Here is a 21275-nt window from a genome sequence, read left to right as displayed (position 1 = left end):
GCAATGTCCAATAAGAAATATTAAGGTCCAAAGTTGTAATCCAATAACCGAAACACTCACTTTGCCAAGCAAAGTGAGGGGAGATGACAAGGTCCTTAGTCCATAAAACTTGAGCGTGGCTAGGAAATAACTTGATACTTGAAACAAGGCTTGAACGTGGAACAAGGTAACTAAGAACAAGAACAAGGTCCGTGGAATAACTTGGTAAAATCCGTGAAACAAGGCAAGGATTAGTCCTGGGAAACAAGGCAAAGTCCGTAGGTAAACAAAGGCTGGGAAGCAAGGCGAAGGCTGGATAGCAAGGCAAGGCTTGAGCTGAAGCGAGGCTTGAATCGGAGCGCGCTGTCCAGACACAACTCGCTCCGTAGGCTGACGAATTGACTCCGCGAAGTTGCTACGCGGGCAAAACACCTATATAGAGTCCAACTTTCTCACCAAAGCGGTTCTCTGGGAATCAGAAACGAAAGCTAAACTCTGAGACCAGATGTTAAACTCCTTAAAGATTCTCACGAGAACCAATGTTAATTGGCAACATTCTTAGCTGCTATCCTCGCACTCCTGCGCGAAGCTGAATCCAAACTTCTCTGTTGTTTACAAAACTCCCGGCGCAAGAACACGGGAGAAGTAGGCTCTGGGGTTGTTTGACATACTTCTGGGGCACAACTTTCTTGCAGGTGCAAGGTTTCCAGATCTGCCTGGGAAGGATCTGGCTGAGAGGAATCCAGTTCAGACTGGGAAGGTAAAAAACCCAAGTTTTCATCTTCATCAGGGATTACAATGTCCTGAGCAGGACTACAAGGCCCATGGTTCATCACACTATCCCCCTCCTCAGGGCCCCTCCCAAACTGGGGTCCTCTCCCCGAGGCGCGAGGTCGCGGTTTGGTGGGATAGGTCAGATGGAAGCGACGGGTTAGATCAGGAGCATGGACTGTGGAGGCGTCTTCCCAAGAGCGTTCCTCAGGCCCAAAACCCACCCAGTCAATGAGATATTGTAGGCGGCGGCGATGAAAGCGAGAATCCAAAATGTCCTCAACCTCGAACTCCTCCTCCCCATTCATCAAAACAGGAGGGGGGGCCGGTTGGTCTGTATCAGGACGCACACCATCCGCCGGAAGGAGCAGGGAACGGTGAAACACTGGGTGAATGCGCATTGAACGCGGAAGTTGGAGTTTGAAAGTCACGGGGTTTAATTGCGCCACCACTGGATAGGGGCCAATGAAGCGGGCATCTAACTTCCGGCATGGGCGGTGGGAGGGCAGAAAGCGAGTGGACAGAAAAACCCGATCTCCTACCTTGATTTCGGGGCCCGGCTGGCGGTGTTTGTCAGCGTGGCGTTTATAGTCCTCCTTGGCTTGGTCCAGTTGCTGGAGCAAAAGTTGTTGCACCGCTGTGAGTTCCTGCAGCCAATCCTCTGCTGCGGGAACTTCTGAAGTTTCAATGACAGGGGGAAAGAAACGTGGATGGAAACCGTAGTTTGCAAAGAACGGCGTTTCTTTTGTAGAAGCTTGAACTCCATTATTGTAGGCAAACTCAGACAGTGGTAACAGAGAAGCCCAATTGTCCTGTTGGTAGTTTACATAACAGCGAAGATACTGCTCCAAAGTGGCATTGGTGCGCTCCGTTTGCCCATCTGTTTGGGGATGATGAGCTGAAGATAAGCGAGAGTCTATGCCCAGTAGTTTTTGTAGTGCCTTCCAAAAACGAGAGGTGAATTGAGATCCACGGTCTGTGACTAAACTCTTGGGCAATCCATGTAGTCTGAAAACATGCTGAAGAAATAGATCCGCAGTTTCTTTGGCCGTGGGGAGGCCTTCGCAGGGAATGAAATGGGCTAACTTGGTGAATAGGTCCACCACCACTAAGATCGTGGTGAATCCACAGGAAGGTGGTAGGTCAGTGATGAAATCCGCGGAAATTATTTCCCATGGGCGAGATGGGGTAGGAAGGGGGTGCAAAAGCCCTGAGGGCTTCTCCCTTCGTATCTTGGAGCGCTGGCATACTGGGCAGGTGTTGACATATTTTTCCACATCCTTGCGGATCTTGGGCCACCAAAATCTCTTAGGATCAAATGCATGGTTTTAAATAGTCCGAAGTGTCCTGCTGGTTTGCAGTCATGACACAGACGAAGCGCTTTTTCCCTGCCCGGTCCGGGTGGGATATAAACATGATTTCTATAGCAGAGCAGCCCATCTTTAAGCGAAAAGGGAAAATGCAGACCTTGGCGAAGTTGGTCCTGCGCCCAGGCATCTGCTTGCTGACTAGCCCTGATTTCTTGAGCACAGATGGGTCCTGGAGTAGGGAAAGTTGAACCAATGGGACTGGATTTGGTGTTCCCCACTGTGAGCGTGGCAAAGTTCTCAGGTTGTAGCAGTTGGGATTCAAAGGTCTCCTTGCGTCCTGCAGCGTATTCCGGTTTACGTGACAGGGCGTCTGCTTGCTTGGTTTGAGCTGGGGTCACATAATGGATCTGGAAGTTGAAACGTTCAAAGAATAAAGCCCAACGTTGCTGCCTCTGATTTAGTTTGCGGGCAGTTCTTAGATGTTCTAGATTACGATGATCAGTGTGGACTTCAATGGGGAATTTGGCCCCTTCTAGCCAATGTCTCCAAGTTTCAAAGGCTGCCTTTATGGCCAGTAGTTCTTTTTCCCAAATGGTGTAATTCCTCTCTGGTGTGGTTAGTTGACGAGAATAAAAGGCACAGGGGTGGAGGTGATCTCCCACCGGTTGTAAGAGTACAGCCCCAATTGCCACATCAGAGGCGTCCGCTTGCACCACAAAAGGGGTTCCAGGATTTGGGTGCTGTAGAATTGGCTGGGAGGTGAATAGTTTCTTCAGTTGCTGGAACCCTTTCTCTGCTTGATCAGTCCAGCGGAAAGGCTGCTTTCCACGGATGCAGCTAGTGATGGGGTCGGACCAGCGGGCAAAATCTGGAATGAACTTGCGGTAGTAGTTCGCGAACCCCAAGAAACGCTGCACCTCTTTCTTGTTAGTTGGCGCCCGCCATTCCAATACTGCTGAAACTTTGGCTGGATCCATGGAAAGCCCTAGAGGCGAGATGCGGTAGCCAAGGAAATCTACCTCTTGTAGATCAAAAGCGCATTTTTCTAGCTTGGCATAAAGTCCATGATCCCGCAGTCGTTGCAACACCATTTTGACGTGGTTCTCATGTTCTGATTGTGATCTGGAAAACACCAAAAAATCGTCCAGGTAGATTATCAAGAATCTGTCTAGATAGTCCTGAAAAATATCGTTGACAAAATGCTGGAACGTTGCGGGAGCTCCGCATAAACCGAAATTCATAACTCGGGACTCGAATAATCCGAATTTAGTCTGGAAGGCGGTCTTCCACTCGTCCCCTTCTCTGATGCGAACTAGATTATAAGCCCCCCGAAGATCCAGCTTGGTGTAGACCTTGGCTCCTCGAAGTCGGTCCAGTAGATCCGAGATTAAGGGCAGGGGATAGCTGTTCCGCTTGGTGATATTGTTCAATGCTCTGTAGTCCACCACCAAGCGTAATTCCCCTGACTTCTTCTTCACAAACATCACTGGGGAGGCGGCTGGGGATTGAGAGGGTCTGATGAACCCCTTGCGAAGGTTTGTCTCTAAGAATTCCCTGAGAGCTTCTTGCTCTGGTTCAGTCAGGGAGTAGAGATGCCCTCGCGGGATCGGGGCCCCCTCCACCAAGTCAATGGCACAGTCATAAGGTCTATGTGGGGGTAATTTTTCGGCTTCTTTCTCATTGAATACATCCCAATACTCGGAGTACTTCTTTGGCAAGGTGATGATGGGCTCGGAGTCTGTGGCATGGCATACCTTGGCTACGAGGCAATGGTTTTGGCAGTACGGTGAAGCAAACTGCAGTTCTCTGTTGGACCAGGAGATGTTAGGGTCGTGGAGTGTCAGCCATGGAATTCCCAAAATCACAGGGAAATGGGGAACCTCGGTAACAAAGAAGGAAATCTCTTCCATATGTTCCCTTATCCACATCCTGGTGGGTTCCGACCACTGGCTTACGGGGCCCGTCTTGAGGGGACGGCCGTCTATGGCTTGCACCACACGGGCATTCTTGAAATCATGATATTGTAATCCCAGAGAGTCGGCATACTCTCTATCGATGAAATTGTTGGTAGCTCCAGAGTCTATCATGGCGTGGATCATGACGGGTCCCCTTTTTGCTGACCATAATGTGACCACGAGAAGGAACAGGACCCCGGTTGGCGGCTCTTGGATGGATTTTTTGACCGGGTTGGCGAGCCTCTCTACACCCGGTCGTTGGCTTCCCCCGCCGGCTGTGTGCCAGTCGGCTCAGACGCCTTCGACTCCGTGGAGGACGCCGCCGCAAGACGGGCGGCAGGCTTCCCTTTGGCTGGGCACTCTCTGGCGAAGTGGCCCCCGTTCCCGCAGTACCAGCAGAGGTTCAAGCGTTGACGACGGGCCTTCTCGGCGGCATCTAGTCTGGGACGCACATTGCCCAACTGCATCGGCACCTCCTCGCCTCCTCTGGGGTATGGGGTTGGCGGCGGGGGTCTCCACACCGGACGTGGCTGAACACTGGCGGGAGCGGGGGGTTTTGCCCCGGCTCTACCGCCCTGGCCTCGAACCCATTGTTTCCTGTTGGCAATCATGACTTCAGCCCGTAAACATTGATCAATGAGTGCCTCGAGGGTCTGGGGAGGATCCACCTTGGAGATTTCTTCCAGCATTTCAATGTTGAGACCCTCCCGAAATTGTCCTCTGAGGGCTACATCGTTCCAGCCGGTGTTGTGGGCCAGCACGCGGAACTCGGCTATGTACTGAGACATGGGTCTGTCTCCTTGAAGGAGGCGCCGGAGTTTGTGACCGGCTGCCTCCAAATTGTCCTCGATTCCCCAGGTCTCCTTAAGGTGATCCAAGAAGCGTTGTGCTGAACTTAGGTGGGGGGAGGCTTGATCAAACAGGGCCGTCGCCCAGCTAGCCGCTGGTCCGTCTAGAAGACTGTAGACCCACGCCACCTTGATGTCTTCTTGGGGAAACTCGGCATCACGGGCCTCTAGATAAGCTTGACATTGGCGGCGGAAAACATGAACCTTAGCAGCTTCTCCAGAAAACTTGGTAGGCAACGCCATGGCCGGGAGGCGAACTCCGCGCTCCCTCAACCCTTTTATTTCTCCATCCTGCGCGTTGAGTCTGTCACGGATGCGGTCCACTTCGTCCTTGCTGATGGTGTAGCTGAGCGGCTGTCCAGCCGGCGCGGCTCCGGTAGACATCCTGGCCTCGGTTAGTTGGTGCTTATGGGTGGCGGAGTCAAACTGTCACGACCCAGGCGGCAGAGGCACCAATAACCATACACAGAGGCCAGAATCTAACTAATATCTTTATTGAAGGAATATATAAAGTTAATAAAAACAAGTATAGAAAATAGTCCAGAATTAGACCCTTCAGGAAAGGTCAGAATTAGTCCAAAAAAGCAATGTCCAATAAGAAATATTAAGGTCCAAAGTTGTAATCCAATAACCGAAACACTCACTTTGCCAAGCAAAGTGAGGGGAGATGACAAGGTCCTTAGTCCATAAAACTTGAGCGTGGCTAGGAAATAACTTGATACTTGAAACAAGGCTTGAACGTGGAACAAGGTAACTAAGAACAAGAACAAGGTCCGTGGAATAACTTGGTAAAATCCGTGAAACAAGGCAAGGATTAGTCCTGGGAAACAAGGCAAAGTCCGTAGGTAAACAAAGGCTGGGAAGCAAGGCGAAGGCTGGATAGCAAGGCAAGGCTTGAGCTGAAGCGAGGCTTGAATCGGAGCGCGCTGTCCAGACACAACTCGCTCCGTAGGCTGACGAATTGACTCCGCGAAGTTGCTACGCGGGCAAAACACCTATATAGAGTCCAACTTTCTCACCAAAGCGGTTCTCTGGGAATCAGAAACGAAAGCTAAACTCTGAGACCAGATGTTAAACTCCTTAAAGATTCTCACGAGAACCAATGTTAATTGGCAACATTCTTAGCTGCTATCCTCGCACTCCTGCGCGAAGCTGAATCCAAACTTCTCTGTTGTTTACAAAACTCCCGGCGCAAGAACACGGGAGAAGTAGGCTCTGGGGTTGTTTGACATACTTCTGGGGCACAACTTTCTTGCAGGTGCAAGGTTTCCAGATCTGCCTGGGAAGGATCTGGCTGAGAGGAATCCAGTTCAGACTGGGAAGGTAAAAAACCCAAGTTTTCATCTTCATCAGGGATTACAATGTCCTGAGCAGGACTACAAGGCCCATGGTTCATCACAGCTAGAATGGACCATAAGTGCACTTAACCCCTAATAAAATCAACAACGATTTAAGTGCATCTTAAGTCCCTTCGACAGCCCTACGATTTAAGTTTGTCTAATATCTAGCTACTATTCCAAGCTTTATGTGACTTTTGAAGCATGAATAAAATATAATAGTGCTTGCAAGTTCTATTTCTCTTTCTTTTTCTCTGTCTCTTTAATGTGGCCAATGTTAATATTCAAGTGAGTGCAACCTTATCTTTATAGTATGGCTTTCCCTGGAATCCTCAACCTTTGGTCTTTTGTGAAATGTCAGTTTCAATAGCTTCATTTAGAGTCCTTACATAGTAATGCAAAACTGCCAGTGTTTCAAAATTTCTTGGTGTGTGAGGCCTGAAATATTCAAGGCAAGCACAGGGAGTTTAAATGCATTCTGTACATTTCTTCGCCAACTTGTGATCTGTGGCTCAAGCTTGAGTTAATGAAGTTCTATTTGAAGAATCTCAAAGAGAACAGGTATTTTAGTTTTATAGTCAGCTATATTTTTTCTGCCCAAGTTCATATTAATATTGTAAGCTCTCATGGCTTAGGAGTCTTGAAAGGAAAGGCATAGGACATTTTGCAAAGCACCACAAATTATTGTCATTAGGAGCAGTAGTTGTAGTACTCATACTCCACTTTTTCTCTCTTAAAAGAGACTCAAAGCAGCCAACGATAGAATATGCAGTTTAAAATCTGATGCATATAAGCATTAGAATAGAATTCAACATAAGAGTTTTAAACATAAATAAAGCTAATAAAATCATTAAAAGCCTATTAAAATGCATAAAACACATATAGGAATGACCCAAATATCAATGGGAATCAAATGGGAAGGAGGGAAGGCATATGGGTCACCGTGAGGCACCCCGTACGTCTTCCATTTTGCTGGTGAAATGAAACTAAATAGAGGGGGGGGCTCATCTGTATGATGAGGTCCCTAGATTTAGTCTTGCTTCTAGTTTATATGGGACAGGTTGTTACAACCAGGAGAGGTATTGTTGTACCAGGAAGTACACTAGTTGGCTTCTAGCTTATTTCCTGTTTTGTAAAGGTACCCAAAAGGCCTAAAATAGCCCAGGAATGCCTCAAAATACTGCAGAAATTGTCCCGATGATTCTATAAAAGGGGGAAGTAAAAACAATCTAAAGAATTTGAGTAAAGCAGTTTGGAGGTAGCTTTCTGAAGTCCCATGCAAATCCTCAGAAGCAGTCCCAATTAATCCTCTATTGTCCAAGTTTTGCAATCTCTTTTTAAAATACCACTTTATCTAGTCTTCTCTCAAATGTCCACAGCTTACTTCAGATACTACAGAGTTTAAAATTTAAAAATAGTTCTTATTTAAGATTGCTGTGAGTTTTCCAGGTTGCATTCTCTCCTGATGTTTCACCCACATCTATGGCAGGCATTCTCAGAGATTGTGAGGTCTGCTGAAAACTAGGCAAGGGAGGTTTATGTATCTGTGGAATGTCCAGAGTGGGAGAAAGAACTCTTGTCCATTTGAAGCAAATATGAATGTTGCAATTGGCCACCTTGATTAGCATTGAATAGCCTTGCAGCTTCAAAGCCAGGCTGCTTCCTGCCTGGGGGAAATCTTTGTTAGGGTTGCTTCCTGATTGTTTCCTGTCTAGAATTCCCTTGTTTTTACTTAGTTAATTTAGCAGGGAGGCTCAGGAAAAAGCAAACAGATTTCATCTCTTATAGTTTTTGTGTTTATACTCATTAAGAATTGTTTCCATCTTAGATAACATTAGATAAAAGACATTAAATAAATAAACTGATACGAAAAATTAAGACAAACTTTTAATGTAAAAATCTAGAAGAGAAGACAGGAAGAACATGGATCAACATAAGAAGGCGTGACTACCAGTTTTAACATCAGATTACAAGATTGTTGTTATAGAGGATATTTGAAATTTTCATTACTTTAGACAGTGTGTATGATATTGAAATAAAGAAATAGATGTAATAATTATAACAAATACAAGGCATCTCTCCCCCCCCCCCCCTTCCACTTCCCTGGCGACATAGTAGACATTGCTATAGATGTAGTCTACTAACAAGAACTCCACTACTCTCATCTTATTTTTTGTATTTCTTTTCTTTTTGTGTAAAAATAATTGAAAATGCTCAATAAAAACTTATGAAAAAAAGTTGTTTTTTTTTGCCATATTAACCACACGCTAATGTTACTTGGCCACATATATTGTGGTTTTCATCTGTGAGATTTTAGAGGGTTTGTCAGTGCTCACCTTGGTACATTAATGCAGCTTACATCTAGAATCTTGACTCTAGATCCAGTCCAATTAGAATATGGCAATAATTACAGTCGAGGTGTGGCAGAAGCCTCCAAATCAAACTATTGGTATCAGCATCACATGTTTCTTGTCTCAGTCCTCCAAATTCTTCCTACAGGTAAGGGAGTATATGAGATCAAGAGACTTAGTGTGATGTTTCAGTTTCTCCTGCCAAGTCTGGGTGCTTCTACATAAGCTTTTAATCTGGATATAAGGAGGGTTTTAAAAACCCATTACGTTCCAGAGAGTCTCTACCTGGCTCTATTGCTCCATAATAATCTTCCCAGGGTGTCCACAATAATCTAGAACGATCAGCAGGACATCACCAGATGTTTTCCACTGTTTTCCCTCCATGTAGCTGCAGAGATGCATTACAGCACATATGTAGAGTGCAAGATTTTTTAAAAACATTCAAAATGTTTTAAGTTTTCAAATGCACTTATGAAGTGGTACTGTTCATGCCAGCATATCACACTGAAATCTTACAAAGTCTTGTTTTCCTTATGCCAGTTATATAATGGGCTCCGTTGCAGCCGACTGTTTTAAACACAGGTTTTCCCTATTAAACGCGGTTCCACTCAGATTATGGGTGGGCAGGCCCGTAGCCAGGATTTTGTTTCGGGAGGGGCTGGGATTTTGGTTCGGGGGGGGGGGCTGAGTCTGAGCAGGAGAGGGTCTACCCTAGCAAACCTTTTGTATCGTTATCCCAATGCTCCCATGCATATGGGATATATTGAGCATGGTGATCAGCCCCTCAAGCTCAAGCCCCTCAAGCCCCCCCCCCCGGCTACATGCCTGTGGGTGGGCTTTGTTTGGCTACCCCACCACCACCACCACATTTATAATCCACTTCAGGAGAGGCCTGTCTAGATAGGGCCTGTGTGTATTTTTCAGCACTGTACTAATAATCTCAGTACAAGAGTAGTCTTAGCAAACATTCAAAAGGGGATTAAATTGATCTTGTGAGTAGAGAGAAGATTCAATACCCATCCGCTTTATTTTTTCTCTCTTCATGAGGGTGGAAATGAGGGAAGAGTATTGAAAGGATCGACTCTGTTTCCTGTGGTGACTTTCCAAGTGATTCGGAGCTCTAGAAAACCTTCTTGTGCACCTTCAAACACTCCTGATTTGGCAAGAAGACGCTCAAATAGACCTCTATTATCCCACTTTTTTGAGCTGCTCTTGAAATAGTTCTTATTTTCCTCCTTTGTTCTTCTGTTGATGCAAATAGTTGAAATCACACATTGTTTGTGCTCAGTACAGTCGATGGAGAAGACAGAATGTTGCTTTTCCAAGTAGGCTCAAGCAAAAGCAAACTGCTGCAGCATCTCCTAATGTGTGCTTACTTCTCATCTATACCTTTTGCTATCTTATCTACTCTCTGATGGTGCTTGACCACACATGTCCTGTTTTTCAACTTAAAATATTGATGAAATTGTTAACCAGTAAAGGCAGGTCTTCTTTTCAAGCTATACTCTGCTGAAAAGAACACAAAGGGGCAGGTCTAACTATTTCCCTCTGTTCATGAATTTATTTTAACATCTTTTTGAAACCCTGGATAAAGCAAATAATGCAGTGCAATGCCAGTACCATTTCCTTCCCCTTTAATAGCAAAAGAAGTGTTGAATGGTTGTATTTATTCTGTACTGGAGCCATTACTTACAGCTCATATCAGGGATTATGTTGCTTTGTCTCTGAGCTAAAAAGAATGGTATGTTATCCTCCCTTTCCCTGTCCTGCTAGATGATGTGGAACACAGAGCTAAAATACCTGAAATGAGGCACTTTTGCCACGGCTACAATGTCTTTTCATCCCAAGAAAAACTATTTTAGAACTTTCCATCAGAAATAGAAAAGAAATCTTCACAAAACATAGGAATCCATTCCACTGAACCATCTAGTTCAATATTGTCTACACTGTCTAGAAGTAGATTTACTTACTTACTTACTTACTTACTTACTTACTTTGTTTTATATCCCACCCTCTTTCCCTCGTAGAGAAACTCAGAGCAGCTAACAATCAGAAATAATTCAATGACATTCGAGCATAACATAGTATTAACTTAAAGTACAAAAACATCACGTATGCAAATATTACAACAAAAATACATAATAAAACAGTGTTTTTAGGGTCACAAACCAAAGGTCCCTCCTTCCCCCACAGAGAGATTTGGAGATACAAATAGTTGTTCTGCATGCAAAATATGAGCCCTACCCTAAGCTAAGAGTCTGAGCCTTTTGTTTATTGTGTTCTTGCATATATTAACAAATTATTTCAAAAAATGTTGATCTGTTGAGTCAGATTACTCGAGGATTGGGGCAGGGGGATTCCAAATTTTTGATAACCTTTTCCAGTTCAGGAATTATAATGTACAGCCTTTTTGAAAATGCATTTGTAAAGCGTGAAATGCAACTATTATGTCATACAAAAATCCCTCTAATGCTGTTTGCTATTGCTGCTGCTAAAAAAGCTATCGTGCAGGTCAAAAATCTCACAAAGCTTGATTATTATTTTTTTCAGTGGTATGCTTCAGTATATCAATCCACCTTTTCTTATCAAGGACGACAAAATTAGTGAATATTCTTTACAGTCCTCTTCCAAACAAGCCCTTTGCATCTAATTAACAGTGAAAAATAAAGCAGCTTTCACTCTGCCTGGGCAAGTTGGCAAGCCAGTTCTCTATTTAATACATCTCTGTAATAACACTGTATTCTTGTTAAGGACTGGCATGTTGTGTTTATAAATTTCTTTCATTTCAAACTTTCTTCCAATTTTTCTTATGACACGGTTTTTCTAATCAGGCTACTTTACATGTTTATGTGGAGAAGACAAAGTTACATTTTTGAAACATCATCCCAATTCCATAGACAGGGAAGATATTTCCACACAGTTTGAACACTTTCACATTTTCCAGACTTCTTCGTTAGGCTTGAATGTAATTTTAAAAAGAAGGGTCAAGACGAGAGCAATGAAGGTCCAAGACTTTTGGTAGATAGTTTGAACCATAACTTCTATATTTTAATACAGTTTCTATTATGATGAATGCAAGCTGGATGAGCCACTGGTTAGTGTATTACTATTGCCTGACACCTAGCAAATCCTGATGGGATCATAGAATCATAGAGTTGGAAGAGACCTCTTGTGCCATCCAGTCCAACCCCCTGCCGAGAAGCAGGAAATCACATTCAAAGCACCCCTGACAGATAGCCATAATGAATATAATGGTGAATATAAATGATGAATATAAAATGGTGGGTCCTGATCAATATAAATATAATGCTGATAACAGATAGCTGGTCATCTATCATTTTCCTTGGGAAAATTCATATTTTTTCATTTTGAAGCATGATTTATACAATTGGAACAAGTGATTTCAAAATTAGCAATAATGGGTCCTTGGGTGAGTGAGCCATTATGTATCTTTTACAATGGCGGTGCTCTTTGTTTCCTTTCATTAGTGGTCCCTCTTCCTTCTCTCATAATGAGTTCTCGGAGGTGTGTTAATGAACAGCGGCCATGCCTAGACAGCCTGTGTGTGTCGTGTCATTTCTCTTTTGTCTACCCGCTTTGCTTCCTGTTGTGCTAAACAATGGTCACCGTGGATAATTTAATTAATTGAGACACACAGATCTAAAATGGAGATTTGGATGCACACAGATCAAAAATTCAGAGCTCTCACAGGGACTGAAATATCTTGTGCTCTTCCATAGTTCTGAATTGCATAGACATCTATACCTGTTATCCACCTTTTGCAGTGCAGCAACTATGAAGCGATTTTGACTCATCCCATCATTCGCAGCATTGCCATAGTGCCTGCAAAACAACATCCCACAGAAACGTGCTGTCAAGTAGCTCCTCTTCAGCCATAAAACAACCTCGGGTATCTGTGAAGTGTTTCAATAATGCTTCTTCCCCACCATCCCTTTCTCTCTTCCCTCTAGGATATAATTGGAAAAGCACTGCGGTATATTGGAACATATGGAGAGCTCAGTAATACGGAACAAGTTGTGGCTCTGATTGATGAGGAAATGTGTATCAACTGTGGCAAATGCTACATGACCTGTAATGATTCTGGCTACCAGGTAAGAGCACAGCTGTAATTAGCAAAGAGACACTGTGAGTTATCTTTTGGCTGCTGAGGCAGAAGGAATCCACTGTCTGTTGATGGGCATGTGGGAAAAGGAGATTTACAAGATACTGAAAATTAACACTGGCACACTCCCAGGTATAGACTACATGAACCATGTCTGATCCATTTGTGGAGATTGTCAATAAAGCCAGTTTCTTAGAGACTTGAGATTCACAGAGCAGCACTCCAAGCATCCTTCCTGTCCTGTTTTCTTACTTCTCAGCACTTACTGCTGAACTGCCATGTTTTTCCTAACATAATATGCTGCAGATAACGCTAAAGACAAGATCGTGTTGGAGTGAAAGTATTACTTTGCAATGTTGTGGTACCCTTTAAATTTACTGAAAGTAAATTTAACTCTGGAGTATTTAACTGATATAGCAATAGGATTGTCGTCTATAATCATAGTAAGGAATCTGTAACTTCCACTCACCCCTTTTTAGAATATATCGATCAGCTATTATAGACCCTTTTCAAAACGACATTGGAAATAAAACTAATGATTGATTTCAGAATATGTCACTGGCACTTCATTCCAAAAACATAGTCTGTCTCGGACCGAAATAGTAAGGGTTCTTACTGCTTTAAAAATACATTAATTGCAATTACAATTCCAAATCACATATATCTTAAACTGTAAAACAAAACAAAAAGTATTGCTTCTCAATTTTGCAAAGTAGTTTCCTTTTTGTTCACTTACAAAAATTGAATGCTACAAACTGTTGACATGTATTATAAAACACTTTTCCTGTTATCTACCTCATAGTCATTATAGGAGATCACTCATGGTTGTCTCCCAAGAGCAGTGCCGTCCCAAGGTAATTTTCGGGAGTAGGCGACTGGAATTTTGGCGCCCCTCCCTAATTTTGCCCCCCCCCCAAAAAAAACAAATTGCTGATAAATACCGCCGCCGCTGCTGGCGGAAGGCCCAGCCACCCATCCGCTCGGCCACCCTCCTGCTCTTCCTCGCTGTCCGAGGACTCCTCGCCCACCGCCCGCCCGTCGCTGGACCTGTGCGTGTGCGCCCCTGCATGGTCTGCGCCACAGCAACCTCCTAATTCGCCTCATTGTTGGACCGCCTCTGCCCAAAAGTAGAGTCTTGGTCCATAAGTGACTGTAGAAACCTATTCTGGATCTGCACGGTTTGTCACAATGAGGACATAGATTTCCAGATTGGAGGTGCTCCTAACAATGGTTTGCTTGACGCACCTTCCTCTTGGCTCATTTCTCCCTTTCACCCTTTATTCGTGCTTCCTCAAAATTATGGCACTGTTGGTAATAGCTGAGGGCCAGGGGTTCCCAGTTCTCTGTGTTTATTCCACATTTGTTAAGGTTAGCTTTAAGTTAACATTGAATCTCTTTTGCTGTCCACTGACATTCCATTTTCTGTTCTTGAGTTAAGATTAAAGTAACTACCTTGAGAGATGGTGCCTGGGCATTCGGACAATATGGCCAGCCCAGCAAAGTTGATGGCAGAGGATTGTTGCTTCAGTGTTAGTAGTCTTTGCTTCTTCCAGAATGCTGACATTTGTTCACCTATCTTCTCAAGAGATTTGATCTTTCAGAGGCAACACTGATGGAATCTTTCCAGAAATTGAGTGTGATGTTTGTACACTATGTTTTACTCATACAATAGAATCGGAAGGACAATAGCTTTATAAACATTAGCCCTACAAATGTCCGATCTTCAGACACTCTCTGCTTCATTCAAAAAGATCCTGCACTCTCTACCTCACCAGAACTGCAATACTCATAACAAATAATAATGGAGCAGTAGAATTTGAACCATATGGTTTTCCCTCTCTTACCATATAGAGACAATCAAGGGGATAGTAGTTATGGGGTTTTTTTTAAAAAATGTAAAAACTATTTTAAAATCCCAAAAATCAGTGAATTAGTGAAATGTTTCGAAACTTGGGGTGGGGGAAGAGCGGTAAATATGTTCTACAATTGTAACAAGTTTCATCCTGATAGATGTAACATTGAAGGAGAAAGGAGACCCTGAAGTTTCCTCATTGGCGCAACTACTTAACAAAAAAGTGACAAAAAATCACTATATTGTTATAGTTATGATATAGACCCCTTATGATATTTTAGAAACACTTTCAAAATTATTCTCCCTCCCCCCCCCCCCCAATTTAGTAATGAGTACTGAAACTTTTTTTCATTGATTGCAAAGGCTTTGTGTCCATTACCTGTAGAAATTCCATTTTCATCATCACTACTTAATCATGATCATGACACCACTGCCAGGATCAGAAAGGCACTTCCCATCTGGTTTTCTGGGCATGTGCTTCATAGGGAGAAGGAGGTCCATTCTGCTTGTAATTACAACATGGGTAAATGATGTTTCCATCAGGTTTGGGATAGGAGTCAGACCAAGAGGAGTTACTTAGTTAAGTACAGGTTACTTAACTAAATATAACTAGTTTGTTTGGCTAAGTAGCTGATTCAGAATACTGGCCATAGGATTCATGATACAAGCATAATACTTTGTTCTTTTTGTTGTATTTCCTCTTTTTTGGAGGGGGACAAACTACATTCAAAATTGATGTGATGTAGAACAAGCCACAATTAGCTCAGGAGCATAGCATTTCCACTTTTTCATTCTTCTCAGTAGGTATAAATCATAACTCTGATAGATTTATATGTTACATGCAATTAAAATAAAACACTTGGAATATGAGGGCCAAAGACAGGACAAAATGAAACACCATGAAACATAATTATTGAGAAACATGTGGAGCATGAAGTGTCTTCTGTTAACTGAAAAGGGAGTTAATAAATGCACTGATTTAAATCCCAACTGTATTAAGCAGCCACCCATTAGCTTAAAAAGGCTGATTTGCTTCAGGGTATAGCCAGTATTTGCCACATTCCAACTTAAAGCAAATAATGGAAGGAGGGGAAGGAGGGGAAGGGAGATGCTGAGAAGAAAAGGCATGTGCACACAAACATGGAGATGCGTTTATAAATGGGATTTCCCTAACAGAGCTGTATCCTGATCCATCAAGGGGCAACCATGAAAGTAGTCCATGCAGTTAACACATAGAAATTTATCCCATGTCTTTGCACAAACAGAATATTTGAAGAAACTTTTCAGTATGGAACTACAGTAGAGTCTCACTTATCCAAGCTAAACGGGCCGGCAGAAGCTTGGATAAGCAAATATCTTGGACAATAAGGAGGGATTAAGGAAAAGCCTATTAAACATCAAATTAGGTTATGATTTTACAAATTGAGCACCAAAATATCATGTTATACAAAAATTTGACAGAAAAAGTAGTTCAATACGCAGTAATGTTATGTTGTAATTACTGTATTTACGAATTTAGTACCAAAATATCACAATGTATTGAAAAGATTGACTACAAAAATGGCTTGGATTATCCAGAAGCTTGGATAAGCGAGGCTTAGATAAGTGAGGCTCTACTGTACTTGCTAAGAGTACCATGTGAAGCTTAGGAAAGTTGCCTTTTTGGACTAAAATCCTAGACTTCCCCACTCACTATCATTAAAAGTACAGTATGCATATTCCAAAAAGAAAAAAGATCCAGAAAGTAACCCTCTCGGATCCTAGCAATGCATGACTAAATGTAAACTAAGGAATGGAGCACTTATACTTATCTAGTGCTATTGACTTGTATTTAATTATCAAACAAACTTACATCAAGAGACTTCTCGTAGCTACCAATCTTTTTGCATCTATCAATCAATACCTTAGTGCTCATAGTGGCTAACAATAATACAGTGCAAATTAAAAACAAAAGCGGGATCAGAACATAATGGCTGTTAGTGACTTAACGCATAAAACTGGCATATGACTTTTTTTCTCTTTTCTTTCGTAACTTTCTTAAGGAATGCATAAGAAATAAACAAGATGAACTTCCATTCTTAATACAATAAAGCAAAGATGATGTAAATGGCATCACTGAACTTTAGCGGGACAAGACTCATGATTGGAATGTAGTAATAAAGTAGTATAATCTGTTCTGGGAAAACAGGCCAAACAGGAAAGAATAAGGAAGATCATCGCATATCAGTGATGTTTCCACTTGTGAGGAGTTCCATTGAGAGTATCTCTGGTTAAAAATTAAGGGGAAAAGAAACAACAAGGATATCATTGTAGGGGGTCTACAAAAGACTTCCAAGCCAGACTGAGGACCTGGATGACGCCTTCCTAGAACAGATGATGACCACACATTCAGAAAGGGGAGCTGTAACAATAATGGGACATTTATATTATCCTGATATTTATTTGAAATAAGTGGGAACTCCTTCTGTCAAGACATATATAGAATGGTAGTTTGTGGAAGTCAGTGATGGAAAACACTCTTGTCCTATCTTAATGTGATTGACTGTAGAGTGGTATAAACCATTGACCTTTCTGTCTTGCCCCCCCCCCCAAAGAAAGACTTGAGGTTCCCATCTCCTCCAGGAAAGTCATTTTTCATGGTGAAAATGTTCCAGTGTTTGCCCATTTCAGTCAGTATCACTTTATCAAGAAACATGAAATCTTACTGGTTCCACAGGTCAGACTAATTTGTATGTCTGCTTAAGATTATATGGCAAAGCCGATGATTTGTGCAGAGCCTGGAAGCAGTAGCCAAACTGTAACATTCATATATATATCAGGAAGTTACTAAAAATCAGGGCCTGAAGCAGAACAGCCTGTTTAAGTCCACAGAGATATTTCCTGGAGAAAGGGTTAATGCAAGTAAACATGAAGTTTAAAAGCAAGCATTACATAGTGGAAAACTATGGAAACAGAAGATAAGAGAGGCACCAGCACTGAGTTTGTCTTGCAGAGCACACTTATCAAATGCCATCATTGTCTAATAAAAATGTACTATAGTATCTTATAGTGACATGGCAAAATAATTTAGTTTGTTTGGAACAGTAATCATATTCTGGTGGCATTTTATCTTTAACAGGGGAATAGTACTCTTATTCATACTAAGGGTAGTTACTCTGAAATGAAAAAACAAAAATATGAATGCAGTTAAAACCGCCATCTTACATATATTTTAGGAAGCCAAAATAATGTAAGACACTGAAAATAAAACATGTTTGTGTGCACATGAGATACAGAACTAGATGGTGGTTAATTTTAAGCTGAATTCTATAGTTATTGCTGCTGTTGTTTGTTGTTGTGTGCCTTCAAGTTCACTCCATCTTATTGCAACATTTTTCCTATGGTTTTCATGGCATGATTTTGTTCAGAGGACATTAGCATTGCTGTCTCCTTATGGAAGTTAAATATCACATACACACACCTTGCCCTTTAAAAAAAAACGTTACTGTTGTGTGCATGAATTTGTATGAGAAGGAAGGGAGATATTTTCCAGGAGAAGGTTTGCATCTGCATTTTCTAATTTGTCCAAATGCATTTTCTTAACAATGAAAACTGTTATAAAAGCTGCAATGCAGTATCAGACAAAGAGGTCTCCAAGCACTTCAACTCCAGGAAATGCAGCTGCTCAAAATGGGGTTGCTGTTGACCTTTTCGGTGAGTGACATCAGTGTTGTTTATTTCTGCTTGCAGGCTATACAATTTGATCCAGAAATCCACCTGCCCACCGTCACCGACAGTTGTACGGGCTGCACTCTGTGTCTCAGCGTCTGCCCTATTATTGACTGCATCCGAATGGTTTCCAGGACAACACCTTATGAACCAAGGAGAGGCCTGCCCTTAGCTGTGAACCCCGTGTGCTGAGGTGATCAGGCCCACAGTTAACGGGAACCATACATTTGCTTGATTCTATTGATTTGCTTTCTAATTAGTACCAGCAACTCCAACTATGTTAACGGGGAGAAAATAACTTAATGATGGCAGCCGTTATAAGGTTGGCTGTATCTTCCAATCTCTCCCCCCCCCCCCACCCAAGTTGTCAGATAAACAGGAGGTAGTTTATCCAGTGTTACCTGTCCTTGTCTTTTCTGAGAAGCTTCACTTTTTTTTTCATTTGCAAAACTTTATCTGTTCTAATGATTTTAATGATTCCCTCACCCCCATTACGCACAAGCACAAACACACATACACGCAGTTAGAGGAACTTGTTTCTAATTAAAAAAAAAAAAAACCTTGACATGCTGACAAACTTTGTTGCCAGGGAAACATTTCGTAATTACACCTTTCATTTCCTCTTAAAAATCTTTTGTAAGAGATGTAATTAACTGCATAACATACAAACAATACAAGGTGGATTGTATATGTATGTGTGTGCATTTTGTTTCAGAAAGCTATAAAAGGAGGTTTAAATGTGTTATCTTTGAACTATTCATCAGTTTCAATGGCTACAACATATGGCAATCTATTTCCTTAATTCTCCCTAAATTCCGTCTCTGACTAGACACTAAAAACTGAATTTGTAAATATAGTGCACTCTTTGTCACTTCATGTTTTTTTAAGCTGGTAGTTTGATTTCTTTGTTTGTGTTAATGAACTTTGAGAGCCCATATTCTTTCAAATGCAAGCATTCATTCATGCGTCTGATTCATGTAACCTTCCACTGCATTAATGCACTATTTAGAAGATTAGGTTTTTACTTCTAAGTAGGTTTTATTAGACTCTAGCATACAATGCTAAACACAATGAAATTATGAATGTATATAGCAGAAACATCCTATATGGGGTAGAGAAGTACAGCATTTCTTATTTACACAGAATTATACCAATCCATTGCCATAAAGAAGGCTACTTCATGTTAGGGCTCACTATCCACGGTGTTAGTAATGTATGAGGAATCAGTCCAACTGATTTTTTATGTGAACTCCCACCAGTCCCCTGCTGGCCAACAGCACTTTGTGTTCTGGTAGCCTCCCATTGCTGGAGGGCTTTGGGTGCACTTGAAAAATACACATATTTAGATTTTTAAAATAGCATGAACATGCCCTGATCAAGAAATACATGTAATGTGTGTAAATGTAATCATTTTACCAGATTTTAAAATCCCACACAGGGTGTAAAGGAGACCCTCAGTGGATATGGAGGTGGCAAAATGTGGACATCTGTGGATTCAGACTTGATAAGGGCAGACTTGAGATAGGTGCGTAAAAATGCACATATTTCAGATGTTCACCATACAGAAATAGCCTTAATCAAGGGGAAAATGTGAGCATGCAAGAAATGTGTATGACACTCATCAATGGGGTAATTCTTCCAGAATTATTTTTTTAAACCCACAAAGGATGGAAAAGGGACCCTCTGTGGTATGGAGGTGGAGAAACATGGAAGTCCATGGATTCAGAATTCATAGATGTGTATGTTCCCATATGGACCAGGAATCCAAAGGCTTCTTCTGAGCTTTTCATTTCTTTCCACATAAGTTTGCAGTCTTTGTGTCAGTTGTACCAGCCACCTTTAATAAGGTGAACGCCTTCTCACTTTTCACTGTAGGGCTCATTCTTCTCCAAGGACCCAACACACCTCTTATCTCTAAAAAAGTAATGAACATGCTGTGTACTGGGAATGAGACAGGAATCAGACATTTGATGAATGTATAATGTATAGGAGTCCTTCACATTACAGGGAATGAGGAAGCATGTTATTCAGATCCAGTAGTGGCGTACTCAGATGGAAACCACAGCAGGAGGGCAGGTCTTAGTAATAGCATGTGGAGATTAATTCCACACATACTGATTGTTGGGAGTGGAAAGCTTAGCACAGGTAGCAAAAGTAATAATTATGGGTTATATTCTATGCTGCTTATTTGTCAATGAAATGGAAAGCAGTAGAAGAGTGAACTTCCTCTTACCTTGTGTGCTCCAAATTTGCTCTGAGGGGTATAGAGAATTGGTTGGTTTAAGTGGAAAAGTATTAAAGGATAGCTCCATTGTCCAAGTACAAGTGAAATAATTGTAGCTTCATTTATATACTGATCTCACAGTACCTCGGTGGAAAATAAATATATTAAATATAGTAGCATTAAATACTATGAAAATATGCAGTATTTTTGAAATATTGTAATTAGTAAGAGAGGTATCAGTATCTAATAGAGACTAAACAACATTTCAATTATGAGAAAAATTATTAGCTACCTGTTTTCTTGCAAACAACACACAACCAATTAAAATATTAAAGTCTTAGGTAAATATTGTCAACATATTATTGTCTTATGTTGGAAAGGGTGTGTTTTATTTTTGATTATTTATTGCTCAAAAATAGAACAACACACGGCTTTGAAACTTTTGGCATCAATATTCTAGCAACTGTTTTTCCCCTCAGATTTAAAAATATAAATAGGCTGTATGCCTGTTTACAGTATAGCTGCAATAAAAGGGAAATATAGATTTCCCACTATTTTGAAACAGTATGTTGGAATCAACTTATTTCTCCTTCTCAGCTGGGAATTTTCATATGTTGATAATTTGCTAGCTTCTTGATAGTGAAGAAACTACCAAAAAGGTAAATATTTAATATAAAGGACAACATATCTATTCATTTCTTTACTCTCTGACATTAACTGAAAATGCAGAATTTTGATTGTGCATATTAAATAATGTTTGTATTCAAATTTCTGTACTTTTATATAATCATAAATAAATCAGAATTAAGGAGCATTA

General features: G+C 41.6%; 1 protein-coding gene across 4 annotated transcripts in view; it reads left to right on the top strand.

Annotated features, from left to right (window-relative positions):
- Positions 1-21275, top strand: part of dpyd (dihydropyrimidine dehydrogenase) — a 668284-nt gene extending 647009 nt beyond the window's left edge. For all 4 annotated transcript variants that reach the window (XM_062977979.1, XM_008109224.3, XM_003220086.4 and 1 more), the window contains 2 exons: positions 12523-12663; positions 18256-21275. In XM_062977979.1, coding sequence (XP_062834049.1) covers positions 12523-12663; positions 18256-18426 — 312 coding nt within the window. In that variant the 3' untranslated portion in view covers positions 18427-21275. The remainder of the gene's footprint in view (positions 1-12522; positions 12664-18255) is intronic.

Source organism: Anolis carolinensis, chromosome 4, assembly GCF_035594765.1.
Source record: "Anolis carolinensis isolate JA03-04 chromosome 4, rAnoCar3.1.pri, whole genome shotgun sequence".
NCBI lineage: Eukaryota > Metazoa > Chordata > Lepidosauria > Squamata > Dactyloidae > Anolis > Anolis carolinensis.
The sequence above is the reverse complement of the archived record's forward strand: the minus strand, read 5'-3'. Positions and strand labels throughout refer to the sequence as shown.